This window comes from Dama dama, chromosome 18 (genome assembly GCF_033118175.1).
Source record: "Dama dama isolate Ldn47 chromosome 18, ASM3311817v1, whole genome shotgun sequence".
Lineage (NCBI taxonomy): Eukaryota > Metazoa > Chordata > Mammalia > Artiodactyla > Cervidae > Dama > Dama dama.
This window is the reverse complement of record NC_083698.1, coordinates 45892892-45908187: the sequence shown is the minus strand read 5'-3', so window position 1 is coordinate 45908187 and position 15296 is coordinate 45892892. Positions and strand designations below refer to the sequence as shown.

The 15296-nt window shown below is 42.8% G+C and overlaps 1 protein-coding gene across 1 annotated transcript in view; it reads left to right on the top strand.

The window, feature by feature from the left end:
- The window catches only part of COG5 (component of oligomeric golgi complex 5), a 272387-nt gene that overhangs the window by 244813 nt on the left and 12278 nt on the right, over nt 1-15296 (top strand). The window contains exon 19 of the mRNA XM_061165241.1: nt 5557-5633. Within this exon, the coding sequence (XP_061021224.1) occupies nt 5557-5633 (77 nt within the window). The remainder of the gene's footprint in view (nt 1-5556; nt 5634-15296) is intronic.

Here is a 15296-nt window from a genome sequence, read left to right as displayed (position 1 = left end):
GCATCACCTGGAACAGAAAGCCTTTTGGCTGCCTCATTACTGAAAGTTCTATCAACTTGTATTCAAAATTAAACAAAACCATAGTGACTATTGGAATCAAGAACACACTTATCCTTCATGGGTTTCAAAAAAAATTCTTGTGATAAAAGTGCCTGCTATTCTGGCATAAATAACAGAAAGAGAAAGGATTCAGAAGAGAGTAGTTGGGGATTACTGATTATTTGTCGTCAAGTCCAGTTTGCAAAGGCAGATAATGATATATTTTTAAAGATTTATGTAGGAATCCTAACTACTCACTGGCACCATTACACAGGTGAAAGAGAAAATGTTTTCAGGGAGCCATCTGGTGGGTTCATGTTGAGGAACGTGCCCAGCGCATGGCCCCTTAGGAATCAGGTCATGGCATGAGATGTTTTCCTCATGGTAATTAATTCCCTACTGTGGCCACATGGTCTCTGGGTTTACACTAATCACACAGCAGTCCTCAAGCACTAGGCTTGTCCAAGCCACTGGGGTTCTGCTGATTCAGAATCTCTCTGGGGACCTGTCCACACTGTCCTTTGAACCACACATTCCCCTCTGTTCCTCAGTTGTGTTTCTTTCCCAGAGAGAAGGATGCTGTTTTTGTAAAACATTAACATTTTATTTGTTTGTTTTTGGCTGTGCTGGGTCTTTGTTGCTGTACAGGCTTTTCTCTAGTTGTGGTGAGTGGGGGCTTCTCTCTAGTTGCTGTGCTTCTCATTGCGGTGGCTTCTCTTACTTCAGAGCACAGGCTATACAGCTTGTGGGCTCAAAAGTTGTGGCTCCCAGGCTCTAGAGCACAGAGTCAATAGTTGTGGCATGGGCTTAGTTGTTCCGCGGCATGTGGAATCTTCCCAGATTAGGGATAGAGCCTGTGTCTCCTGCATTGGCACACAAATCCTTTTTTTTTTTTTTTTTCATTTATTTTTATTAGTTGGAGGCTAATTACTTTACAATATTGTAGTGGTTTTTGTCATACATTGACATGAATCAGCCATGTAGTTACATGTATTTCCCATCCGAATCCCCCTTCCCACCTCCCTCTCTACCCGATCCCTCTGGGTCTTCCCAGTGCACCAGGCCCGAGCACTTGTCTCATGCACCCAACCTGGGCTGGTGATCTGTTTCACCATAGATAATATACATGTTTCGATGCTGTTCTCTCAAAACATCCCACCCTCGCCTTCTCCCACAGAGTCCAAAAGTCTGTTCTGTACTTCTGTGTCTCTTTTTCTGTTTTGCATGTAGGGTTATTGTTACCATCTTTCTAAATTCCATATATATGTGTTAGTATACTGTAATGGTATTTATCTTTCTGGCTTACTTCACTCTGTATAGTGGGCTCCAGTTTCATCCATCTCATTAGAACTGATTCAAATGAATTCTTTTTAATGGCCGAGTAATATTCCATGGTGTACATGTACCACAGCTTCCTTATCCATTCGTCTGCTGATGGGCATCTAGGTTGCTTCCATGTCCTGGCTATAATAAACAGTGCTGCGATGAACATTGGGGTGCATGTGTTTCTTTCAGATCTGGTTTCCTTGGTGTGTATGCCCAGAGGTGGTATTGCTGGGTCATATGGCAGTTCTATTTCCAGTTTTTTAAGAAATCTCCACACTGTTCTCCATAGCGGCTGTACTAGTTTGCATTCCCACCAACAGTGTAAGAGGGTCCCCTTTTCTCCACACCCTCTCCAGCATTTATTGCTTGTAGACTTTTGGATAGCAGCCATCCTGACTGGCGTGTAATGGTACCTCATTGTGGTTTTGATTTGCATTTCTGTGATAATGAGTGATGTTGAGCATCTTTTCATGTGTTTGTTAGCCATCTGTATGTCTTCTTTGGAGAAATGTCTGTTTAGTTCTTTGGCCCATTTTTTGATGGGGTCATTTACTTTTCTGGAATTGAGCTGCAGGAGTTGCTTGTATATTTTTGAGAATAATCCTTTGTCTGTTTCTTCATTTGCTATTATTTTCTCCCAATCTGAGGGCTGTCTTTTCACCTTGCTTATAGTTTCCTTTGTTGTGCAAAAGCTTTTAAGTTTCATTAGGTCCCATTTGTGTATTTTTGCTTTTATTTCCAATATTCTGGGAGGTGGGTCATAGAGGATCCTGCTGTGATTCATGTCGGAGAGTGTTTTGCCTATGTTCTCCTCTAGGAGTTTTATAGTTTCTGGTCTTACATTTAGATATTTAATCCATTTTGAGTTTATTTTTGTGTATGGTCTTAGAAAGTGTTCTAGTTTCATTCTTTTACAAGTGGTTGACCAGTTTTCCCAGCACCACTTGTTAAAGAGGTTGTCTTTTTTCCATTGTATATCCTTGCCTCGGAGTTTGTCGAAGATAAGGTGTCCATAGGTTCGTGGATTTATCTCTGGGCTTTCTATTCTGTTCCATTGATCTATATTTCTGTCTTTGTGCCAGTACCATACTGTCTTGATGACTGTGGCTTTGCAGTATAGTCTGAAGTCAGGTAGGTTGATTCCTCCTGTTCCATTCTTCTTTCTCAAGATTGCTTTGGCTATTCAAGGTTTTTTGTATTTCCATACAAATTGTGAAATTATTTGTTCTAGTTCTGTGAAAAATACCGTTGGTAGCTTGATAGGGATTGCATTGAATCTATAGATTGCTTTAGGTAGCATAGCCATTTTGACAATATTGATTCTTCCAATCCATGAACACGGTACGTTTCTCCACCTGTTTGTGTCCTCTTTGATTTCTTTGATCAGTGTTTTATAGTTTTCTATGTATAGGTCTTTTGTTTCTTTAGGTAGATATACTCCTAAGTATTTTATTCTTTTTGTTGCAATGGTGAATGGTATTGTTTCCTTAATTTCTCTTTCTGTTTTCTCATTGTTAGTGTATAGGAATGCAAGGGATTTCTGTGTGTTAATTTTATATCCTGCAACTTTACTATATTCTCTGATTAGCTCTAGTAATTTTCTGGTAGAGTCTTTAGGGTTTTCTATGTAGAGGATCATGTCATCTGCAAACAGTGAGAGTTTCACTTCTTCTTTTCCTATCTGGATTCCTTTTACTTCTTTTTCTGCTCTGATTGCGGCACACAAATTCTTAACCACCAAGCCACCAGGGAATTCCTAAAGAAGGATGACTTTTGACGTTAGCATTAAATTATTTACTCATTGGCACTCTGAGCAGTTTCTGTTTATTTCTGGTTCCCTTTAAATATCTCTCTCTCTTGCTTTTTGCCTGAAAATTATAAATTTAGGGGGAAAATCTGCAAATAATCAACATTCTAATTCCTGTTGCCTTTTCTTCTGAACTGTGTCAGGGCAGGAATGCCCAGGAGTATCTGAAGATGCCCTGTGGTTAGCCAGATGTCTGCGGTGGGCATGGAGCAGCTATGTAATTAGTTAACTGTGCCTGCTGCTAACTGTTTGTTGCCTCCAAACAGGAGAGCTGAAGAGAGGCAGTTGCAGGTGCTGTTTTGTATCACAGCTAATGGCAGAGTCATCTCCTCTAAAAGGAACACGCCTGCCCTTCAGAAGCATGGCCTTTATTGTTTAGTGGAACTCTGGCAGAAGAAGATGGTTTTTAGTACCCTAGGGGTCCTTCATGGATGAAAAATTTATGTTAAACGGTTAACATTTTGAAATGGTCGTATGGCATAGAAATCTCCTGCAGTCATCAGAGATGACACAGCCATTCGAGGTCATATTCTCATACTGTAATTTTCTCCTAGCTGTTTTATTTAACATTCAGTCCTGCTCAAGTGCTAAGGCAAAGGTTGTTTGCTGTAATCTTTGAAAATGATAAAGCCCACTGGGGTAACTGAAAAAAAATTGACAAAAATATTTCATAAACATACTTTATATAATTTCAGTGTGTAATTAACCATTATAAATGCACATCCACAGAGAAACAGACAGGCATAGGTACATGTTAATCACATTTTTACTTTGTGCTCACTGTAAAATAAGTACTACCTTCTGTAGGAAACCAGAAACTCCTATCTAGTGAATAAACTAAATAGGTCCCAAGGAACAGCCCATCGCCCACTGTCTTCAAGAACATTATCTTGAAACTGCTCTCTTTTGTAACGTTGGAAAGAATCTGACTTTTCTTCCTCAGATTTCTCTTTTTATTTACTTACTCTTTTGTGTTTTAGAAAGTTTGCTGACCATGTACAGTTTCCCTCAGGACATACAGTATACTCTGTCTCCTCTGTATGCTCAGAGAGAAATCCACTAGTCATGAGTCACCCTCAGGACCATCTGAAGAAAGGAAACTGCTTTGTAATTCTCCCCTGACACTCAGTTCACACAGTTGATTTCACACTTGTTGTTTCTCTTAATAATAATCAACATGTGTGTATGTCTTTGTTTACACACAGAGATCTCTCATAAGCTAGATGAGTGAAGATTATAGTATTTAAATAAATATGTATCCTCTTCAATAAATTTGAGAGCTCCTCAGAGGTAAGACCATCTAATTCATCTTCTTATCCATGTCTAGTTTGGTGCCTGACAGTTAGTAGGGAGTAAAAAATGTTTCTCAAATGAGTGATTACGTCTCCATGGTCTTCCAATGGCAAGAAGATTAGAACAGTTTCTCAGAAAGATGGCCAGCAAGACAGATACCCCATTTTTCGTTCATATGTTTTTCTTGAAGAAAGATGTTGATTTACCAGGAGCAGGCTTTTCTCAGAAATTTTCTAAACTATTCTTTACCAGGGCTCTGTTCATAGCAAGTATAGTGAAATGGCTTATCATCTGCCATATATGCAAAAACTTTGCATATGCACTTGGTAGATAAAGAACAGGTAACCTAAAACTCCAATTAATGACAAAATTTCCAGTCAAAGGAGGAAAATAAAGAGAAGTAGTAGTTGCTGAATTCTTCAGTCAGGAAGCAAATTAATCCATTAACTAATAATTTAAAGGGGGGAAATTTTTTTAAAAAAATGATAGTAATTGCTGACACTTAATAAGCACTTACTATACGCTGTGCACATAGTGCTTTGTGAAATTATCTATTTTGTTTGCATAATTTTATGATGGGTATTATCTGTTTTTGACAGATGCAGAACTTGGAACATAAGAGGTTAAGCCCAGAGCCACACAACTAGTCACTGGAGATCAGAAACTGACACACATGTGCTGACTCCAGACTCAGTGCTTTTAATCACTTTTCACCAGCTTGGTGAAAACTGTCATCATTTCTGTTTAATAGAAAAAGACCTGTGATGCTAGCTTAAAGTACAGACACATAGGCAGTCTTGAAAACATTTCTTTTTCTTATTTTTCAATGGAGAAAAAAAATCTAAGCCTCCTCATACACCACAAAAACTGCTTTTCTATTCTTGAAGGAATTATCTTATGACCTTTTTAGTAAATAAATGCAAAAGCTATCTAAGTTCTTGCCTTTTAATAAACTTGACATTCAAAACTGCCTTACAGTGCAGATCCAATTAAGTTTACTTCAAGCTACAACTTTCTGTGATCCAAGTGGGTCCCCAGTACACTTCAAGATTCTGATATAAAAAGCTATGGGATATCTTTTAATATTTCAGATGGAGTTGGCTGTGGGTCCATTCTGCCGAAGAGTATCTGATTTGGGAAAGGCCTATCGAATGCTGAGGTCATTCAGGTGAGGCATAATTCTGTTATCACTGTTAATATAACCATACCCTGTTAGCAGATAAATCCTTTCTTATTCATGTTGATCTACATGAAATTGCTGTTATTCAACCATTTTGTGATATACAACAAACAATGGCATTTTCATATGGTTCATCTTGAAAGTTATCCAAACCAGAAATTTATAATGTTATATGCAATAACGTGTGTGTGTGTGTGTGTGTGTGTGTTGCAATTTAGTTGCAGTTCACCAGACTGAGCTGTTAAATTTTTTATTATGCTCTTTCTAGGGTAATTTTTTAAATTTTCCATTCTTACAGAAATATTTGGAATAACACCAGGCAGTTCATAACTATATAGACATCTTTTTCTGAAAATGTTATTAGTTCATTTATCATTTCCAACCCAGTCTACTTCTAAAAAGGTCATAGGTTGCGTGCCATTAAAAAAACAAAAACAAACTATTAAATAGAGTATTTGAAGGACTGAGTTTAGTGTTGAAATGCAGAGAATGACTGTAAATGTAGTAGATACTTTAAGGTAACCATGGCTAATGCAGTTGAGCACAAAATTTGGGAATTGAGCTTCCTAGAAATCAATTCAAAAATAAAAATAAGTTAATTCAAACCCATGATCCAAGAATGTATCAGTTTAACAGGAAAATCCTTTTTAGTGCTAAATGCTTAGGTAGACCTTTTACCAACTCAAATTTTAAGGACCATTGAATAGTTTAATGTCTAGGTCTTAAGTATCAGATTTTAGAAAATAAAAAGAAGTTGTGCATATGGCTGTTTATTCAAGCCAGACTTCCCAAACTTTTCACATCATGGCACACAGAAAACGTATATGTACAAAAAAGATGACCAACCCTGAGAGCCAAGGGGATCAATGTAATAGTTACAACTTGTGACTGAAGCATGCCAGATGGGAAGCCTTGATGTCAGCTATCCATAATATCCTGAAGCATGATGTTTTTTAATATTTCTTTCTAAAGATAGGTGAGAGAGTCCAGGCATGTGACTTTCTATAAACTGACTCAGTACTAGAAACTAGAGTTATCAATAAGTAGTATGTTATTTAAAAGGTTGCTTCACTCTCTTTATGTCACCCAAGATCTTCGTAGAAAATTCAGGTATAATAGCACTTGAGATAATAATAAACCTAAGGTTGTTGATTGAAAGGGGAGGCTTATCTTTTACTTTACTTATGTGTACTTGGCAAAGATATTTTTAATGCGAACACAAGAGCCTGAACTTGTATTTTTCTCAAATGCCTTATGTGTCCAAAGTTGGATTTCAGAAAAAGTGGGGTCACAAGTGTTTCAGATACCTTCTTTGAATTAGCTCAAACCTTTTATAAGTATTTAAATATTTTGGAAGCCTTTGGGTTTGGCACTACTAAATATGGACAAGTTAAGAGATTAAGAGGCACTGAGCTTACTGATCTTCCAGTTATCTCTATGTACCATTAAAAACAACCTTAATGAAACTCCTATAAAGAAGTGGTTGGATGGCATCACTGACTCAATGGACATGAGTTTAGGTAAACTCTGGGAGTTGGTGACAGACAGGGAGGCCTGGCATGCTGCAGTCCATGGGGTCACAAAGATGGACTTGAGTTTGGGTAAACTCTGGGAGTTGGTGATGGACAGGGAGGCCTGGCGTGCTGCAGTCCCTGGGGTCACAAAGAGTCGGACACGACTGAGTGACTGAACTGAACTGAAAGTTACTTACTCTGAGTAAGATGGAAACACAGCATTCCCAGTTGGATGATAAAATGCTGCCCTGAGTCACAGAATCTTAGCATGCTAGAGGACATTAACCAACTACTCATTTTAAAAGGCCTGGGAAAAACCATGATTTGGAATTTGCTAGTTTAAGATTAGATAAATATTTTTGATAGTCCTGCCTCCCATATTCGGTTGTTTATTCCATGTGCATGTATTAAGACAGTGCTTATCTTCCCATTTGCTAATGCAAGACAACCTTTATCCAGGTGCTTGCTTTTTTTTTTTTTTTTTTTTTTAAACTTTTTGGCCCTACTGCGCAGTGTGTGGGAACTTAATTTCCCAACCAGGGATTGAACCTGTGTACCCTACAATGGAAGTGCAGTCTTAGCTGCTGGGTCAGCAAGGAAGTCCCTATCCAAGTGCTTTTAAAGTTCTGTCACAGTATGGAGATACATGTTCTGAGGGTTTCGCATAAGAACAGTTCTTTTTTAAGTCATTTAACATTTTCTGTCAACCCACCCCAGTTTCCACATGAGAAAAAGAATCTTTAAAGGAGTGTTTAAAGTTTGAATAGTAACACCTTCTAGTATCTACTTAGGGAATAAAAAATTAATGATTGATTAGTGTATAATTTTTTTAAATCCTGGGTTTTTTATAGCTACCTTCTGTCATGAGGCAGTGGTCAATCTAGATGTGTTTCAAAACTTCAACTCTGACTGACAGTAAGAGAGATTTTATGTTACCATCTAGCATATACTTGCATGCAAGCACCCTCAAAACCATGCACACAAACATGCACACAAACTTGTGCCATAAAACAGAAATTACTCTTCCTTCGTGTGATATTCTCTGGTTTCTTTTGCATTTGGTTATTTTAACCCATTTAATTGGTTTCATGATGCACTAATGTTTTACATCCAGTGGTTTCTCACCTTTCTCTCAGGGCCCTCTATTCTTATACTTGAGCTGCTCCAGTGGTAGGGGCTGAGTTTTGTTCCTTTCTCCATCTATAAAGATGTGCGCCCTTTTCTCCTGGAATGTTGGTACCTGAGCTTCCTCCCACAGATTCCTCAGCTCCCAAGGCATTGGCACAGATATAATCAGAGTAGTTGAATCTTGCCTATGGAGCCTTCTCTATATCTTTAATTCATTGAAAAATTCTAAAATGGACTTACCTACCAGTGTATTCCTACAGTTGTTGGCGTAAATCTCAACATTCAGAAAACTAAGATCATGGCATCTGGTCCCATCACTTCATGACAAATAGATGGGAAGAAAATGGAAACAGTGATAGACTTTATTTTGGGGGGCTCCAAAATCACCGCAGATGGTGACTACAGCCATGAAATTAGAAGATGCATGCTCCTTGGAAGAAAAGTTATGACCAACCTAGACAACATATTAAAAAGCAGAGACATTACTTTGCAAACAAAGGTCCATCTAATCAAATCTATGGTTTTTCCAGTAGTCATGTATGGATGGCAGAGTTGGACTATAAAGAAAGCTGAGCACCACAGAATTGATATTTTTGAACTGTGGTTTGGAGAAGACTCTTGAGAGTCCCTTGGACTGTAGGGAGATCAAACCAGTCCATCCTCAAGGAAATCAGCCCGGAATATTCATTGGAAGAACTGATGCTAAAGCTGAAGCTCCAATACTTTGGCCCCCTGATGCGAAGAACTGACTCCTTGGAAAAGACCCTGATGCTGGCAAAGATTGAAGGCAGGAGGAGAAGGGGACCACAGTTGCTAAGATGGTTGGATGGCATCTCTGGCTCAATGGACATGAGTTTGAGTAAACTCCTGGAGTTGGGATGGACAGGGAAGCCTGGTGTGCTGCAGTCCATGGAGTCACAAAGAGTCGGACACAACCAAGCGACTGAGCTGAACTGATTCCTACAGATATATTGAACCTACAGAAATCTTTTGGATTGATTCTAGTGCTTTCTCAGTTGTTTGAGCGGTTTGGACACCGTTTGATAAAGATTTTAGGATTAAGTGGATCAGGAAATAAAGTGAAAGCATAGTATACTCTGGGGTTCAAATCTAACCCTGGCTGGAAAGATTTTAGGACCTGTCTTTGGAGAAGAGAGATGCCAGTTCTGCTGCCTCTGCCTGTAAACGTGGTTGGGCAAGGCCCTGGCCCTGCCAGTTTCTCTGCAGTTTTCCTGAGAGGGGAGTTGACTTAGGACAGCATGCCCATGTGGAAGTCCCACAGAGGCCCTTCCTAGAGAGGAGTCAGTACAGAGTCGTCTTTATTCCAGTAACTCACTTCTAGGCCCTCCTCTTGCTTCCTGCAAAAACTTGTTAAGAGGTCCATCTCGTCTGCAGAATTTAGTCCTGAGCAGTTGCAGTGGCAGAGCCCACTCTTGTTCATCTTCTTGTCTGTGCTATGACAAGGAAAAGGCATCATCTAGTGGTCATTTCCATAATTGATCTGGACTATTGTTCCCGGACTGAAGGTTCTAAGTCATATCCGAACCAGCTCAGTGGCCATCAGTAGGAAACTGGCTAAAACAGGCCACATTCATCGGATCAAATATATGCAGCCAATTAAAAATTTATACTGTTAGTTAATGTCCAAGAAAAAGAAAAATACTTCCTGATGTATCACAAAATGAAAAAACAGGCTACTCACCAGTATATACAATAGGCATCGCTCCTGTTTTAAAAATAATGGCCTGTGGCTTTGGAGAGGAGAAGTCAAGGATGAGCATCAAAATATTACCTTTGGAGAGTAGCATTGTTTCTAGTGGTTTTTTTAAAAAGAAATTTCTTAAATTTTTCAAATTTTTTGCTTTGGTTCTTGTATATTTGTAGTTAGAAGTGTCAGCAAATATATTTAAAAATTCCTCTTACAGTATTTCTCCCATTTAAAAATAACAAGTGAGCCTAAAAATAACGTAAAATATACTAAAATATTATATAGTAGGGGGTTGGGGGGGCAAGAAAGACAGCCAGACACCCACAAGAGGGGCAGCAGGCGCAGTGCCAGGGAGGGTGACAGAGCCGGGCGGGGCGCTGCCAGTCCGGACCTCAGGTGCAGCCTTCCCTCCCCCTCCCCAGACGCCCTCGCCTTGGCAAGTACCCCCTTCCCCCATCAGGCCGCCATCTGCCTCAGGGCGTCCTCCTTGATGGTGATATTAGTGGACTCTTTAATTAGGCCGGCCAGCTTCTTGCATGCATTTGCATTTTCCTGTCTACGTTAGAGTTTCTCAGGCAGCAGCAATCTTTTACCCCAGAGAGGAGGCTGCCTCAGAAAGCTGCTGACATTAGGGACGTGCCCCTGGGTATTTGCGTTGTAGCTGCGCACAGGACACATGAGCCCCCATCTCCGTCTATCCCTCTGCAGCATGGTGTGTCCCCCAAGTGGCGTTCGTGCGGAAGGTTACCTTCCCTCCTCCTGGCCAGGGGCCTGTCCGTGCAGATCAGTAAAGACCCTGCCTTCTAGCAGGCCCCGGCGTCCCCACTCCCCAGGGAACAGCCTGGTCCCTGAATTACATCCACAGCCCGCTCTGCTGAAAGCCTCCTCAGGTTTAATGAAAAAGCAGTGAGAGCTGTCAGGAGATAGGGGCTGTTCTGATGGGTCTGTTAGCACGCGGGGCGCTGGAGAAAGGAGACCGTCAGTAACTCTGATGGTGTAGCGTTCACGTCAGCTGTCTTCAGCTGGAGTGGTGGTGGGGGGTTCCCATAGCTACAGTTTACCTCCCTGATCACCTGATGCTTGAGATTCAGAGCAAGGCCTGGCCTGTGAATCTGCAGACCCAAGGGTGGCTGTCTCCACAGCCTCCAGGATGAGCGCTCCCAGCCCCAAGACCCCAGATGGGCTCTGTTCCTCCTTTCCACTTAGGCCACGCTCTGCAGTCACGATTTCCGCATGGTTTCTGGGTTCTTAATTCCAAGTTTCTAATGTCAGCCTTGGAGCCAGAAGGCAGCCACACCTGGGCTTCGTTTGCTTTGCTGCCTGCCAGTACTTCAGCAGTGCCGGGAGCTCCCGGGTGAACATGCAGGGCTGGACGTTTCATTTTTGTCGTCTTCATTCTAGCAGTCGTTGTTTCGTCGTTATTGTATGTTAGCCTGTGCTGAGCGTTGTCCTGGGATTTTCTCCTTCCATCTTCAGGACGACAGTTGAGAGTTGGGGGCTCATTCAGTTCTGAGGGGTCAGTTTTCAGACTGCACGTGTGAGAGCTGTGAGCTATGGGGCTGCATTTGAGACTCCCGGCCTGCCTGACCCCACCGCCCATGCTCACAGCCACCATGCCCCACGTCTTGTTCCAGAAGTTCTCGTTCGTTCTCACGGGGATGGTCCTGGATGTGAAACATCCAGGAAAACATGGGAAAGTGTTACAGACCATCTAGACTCCCCACTCTGGCCGTGCCCTCCTGATCTGAAATCCCCTGTCTCCCTGATTTCCGCCGCAGACAGCCTGCCAGGAGATGCCTCGGGAGCCTTGAACCATGTGTGCACTTTTATTTCTAGAGAATGTCTGAAATCCCTGCCTCCTTTCCACCCTAGTCCCCTGGGACAGACAACCTTGGCCTCCAAGACAGGAACCTGGGGGCCTCTCACCTCTCTGCTCTGAGCCCTGACTCACTCCCAGGCGTCAGCCTCCTGCTTTGTTCTCTCCTGGGACACATGCGGCCCCTCCAGCCACCATGTGTGGATCTCTTCCCGTCTCCGAAACCCTCACCATGTCCAGTGCAGGGAGAAGGCCTGTGTCCTCCCCGCCGCCTCATTTCTCTGCTGATTCCGGATCTCAGGAGTCTGGCCTCCTTCCTGGCCCCTCACCAAAAGCAGCTTTGGAGTGGGGGTAGTGGCAGGCAGCACGCAGCACAGACCACCTCGGACACTGGCTGTGGACAGGCTAACAGGAGGACATGGGTCTTACTCCACTTCAGAACTGGCCTTAACAGAAGACTGACAGCTACACAGATCCCTTAAATGTGGAGATCTCTACTAGAAGCATAATTAATTTTTCTAATTAACCTAATGCTTGAGTAATTAAGACTACTAGCTGCCTTTGAAGTTTAACCTTGAAAGCACTGCTATTTGGAGTATTTTTTCCTCAGAATGATTTTGTGGCATCGGGCTCTCTGCATTCTGTGACACCCTAATTTGTTTCCCTTTGTTCCTTGTGTCACCTCAGACGGTGATGCATTTCTTGAACTCCCTGGTATTTCAGATCCCACCTGCAGTCAGGGAGGATGGGGCTTTTCATGCTCTGTTCTTTTGGCTTCTTAAAACAAGCACCAGAAACAAAATGTCTGCGGTCAGTGTTTACAGGTAATTGTGTCAGTGAGGCATAATACCAAATCAAATCCAGTTTTGCTTCCCATGGCTTTTTTGGCAGTCCTGTTAGTGGCTACATTTGGTCTTGGCAGAAAAAGAACATCTGTGACTCAGAGCTCCAAAGGGACAGATGATTGACCAAAAGATGCTATTTCAAAACGAGCTGATTTCTCCCAGGCTTTGCCCTATGCTGGTGTCACCAACAGCAGCCGCGGTGCATAGCTCAGCTGGGCTGCTGGACGGGGCACGTTTCAGATTGTTTCTCCCTCCCTGTCTCATTCCCACTCCCTTTCTCACCTTCTTCCCTTTTCACCCTTGTAGTGTTTGTACTGATGGATGGGACTTCGCGGCGGTCCAGTGGTCAGGACTCAGCACTGTCACTGCTGTGGGCCTGGGCTCAATCCCTGGTCAGGGAACGAAGATCCTGCAAGCCACACGGCCCAGCCAGTGTGTGTGTGTGTACAAACACAGATATTCAAATTGCAAAACTAATTTAATTGCTGTAGATAAGTTTCAAATTTGACTTTAAATTTCCTGAAGCCGAAGATAAAAGAGGAACAGAATCAGCTATGTAATTCTCATTTTCGGAAAGAAGAAAATGTATCAGTTCTTTGGAAAATAGTTCAGTGTTTCTTAGTGTTTCATTCTAAACCATGTGTACGTGAGGCTTCAGATAGCACCGAGAGAGACTGAGGACCAAAATGCCTGGTCATCTTCCTGTCATAGTGGCAGAAAGGATTCCATCTGGCTGCTTTTCAGTGAGTTGAGGACTGTCATACAGGACTGGCCCCTGCCCTGGGTCTCCTGTCATCACCCAGGGTTCTGGGTGAATCCTACCATGTCACATGCCATAGCAAAGAGTGGGCTTTACTGGGGCAGGGGAGGACCCTCACCGGACCAGGGGCGGCTGGAGAGAGGGGGAGGCATGAGCTCCCCTGTCTCGGCACATGGCTCTGGGTGGCCTTTCACGTGTGCCGGACCTGCAGGGTGAGCCCATGACCCAGTAGAGGAGCCCCCTCCCGACTGGCTCTTCCCCCTGTTTAGTTCTAACCTGGAAGCAGTCACGTCAGTGGTGCTCTTGACTCCTGGCTGGACTTGGAGGATGGGAATGTCAGCTGCTCAGCACCCAAGGACCTCAGGCTGTGAGGTGTTTTCAGCTTCCCCTGCCAGAACAGGGGTCTGCCGGCTGTAAGGAGTGGAGCTCTGGGGTGCAGTGTCCTCCCCTCCACCCAGAGGCAGCTTGCAGAGACCTCTGAGACCATGCCAGTCATCACCCCACAGAACCTTCAGGTCATGCCAGGTGAAAATAATTCCACGAGAGAGTGTGATGAGATGGTTCAAGTAGGTGGGTGACTGGAGATCCACTTTGACCCATAGAGAGAATCTGGGGTTCCTAAATAGATACTAACTGCATAGCCTTTAGACAATGTACTGGAAACATTGATTTGCTCAGGTTATCACATAGGAGCTGTTGACGGTTTGAAGTTGTGCTTTCTCCAGGGGTCTTTGTTTCTCTCTGAGAATAAGTCCATTCTAAAAATAGGCGCATAGCCGCTCCAGTTGATGTACTGAAAGAGGCTGCCTGGCAAAATGAAGACGTTTGAGTCTGTGTTCCGCCCTTTCCTGGCGTTTACTTGCTCTCTTCCTCCGAGTTTACTTTTCTGTAAAATGGGGATGTAACAGTGCCTCCTCATAGGATTGTTTGGAGGAATAAATGCATTCACATTTATAAAGCTTTTCATAAGTGCTCTATGTAGTTAAAACTGGGAGCTTTGCTTCTATGGAGATGGGATCTTCCATATACAAGAAAACAACTTACAGGGATGCCTGCAGGCAAACCAAAAGTTCCTGCAGCAACGTTTTCATACCTGAGTAGGTGCTGAATGTGTTGCCTACAGCTTTGCAGCATAGAACCCTGTGAGATGATTGACCTTGAGAATCTGTGAGGTGAGCATACTGCCCGAGGCCGTGGGAAGACCCTAGTCCTACTCCCACGGAGGACCTGGTTCAGAGCTTCATGGATGTCTGCTAACAGCACAAGTGAACTGAAGAGTAGCTAAAGACTGTAAATTACAGAATGATGTTATTTTTATAGAACAGTTGAAATTAGAAAAATTCCTACAAGGGATAAATTTTACTTGTTTAGTCACTCTGATTGTTTAGTCAATCATGTCTGGCTCTTTTGGGACCCCATGGACTGTAGCCCACCAGGCTCCCCTGTCCATGGGATTTCCCAGGCAAGAATACTGGAATGGGTTGCCATTTCCTTCTCCAGGGGATCTTCCCCACTGAGGGATTGAACTCATGTCTCCTGGTTGGCAAGTGTATTCTTTGCCTCTGAGCTGCCTGGGAAGCCCCAAATTTTACTTTATAAAGACATTCTTTCCACTAATATTCTGGATCCAGCCAGAACCAGCTGTCTGGTGAGAGCTCTCCTGACTCTTTTTTTTTTTTCTCCCCCATTTATTTTTATTAGTTGGAGGCTAATTACTTCACAACACTGCGGTGGGTTTTGTCATACACTGACATGAATCAGCCATGTAGTTACAAGTATTCCCCATCCCAATCCCCCCTCCCACCTCCCTCTCCACCCGATTCCTCTGGGTCTTCCCAGTGCACCAGGCCCGAGCACTTGTCTCATGCATCCCACCTGGG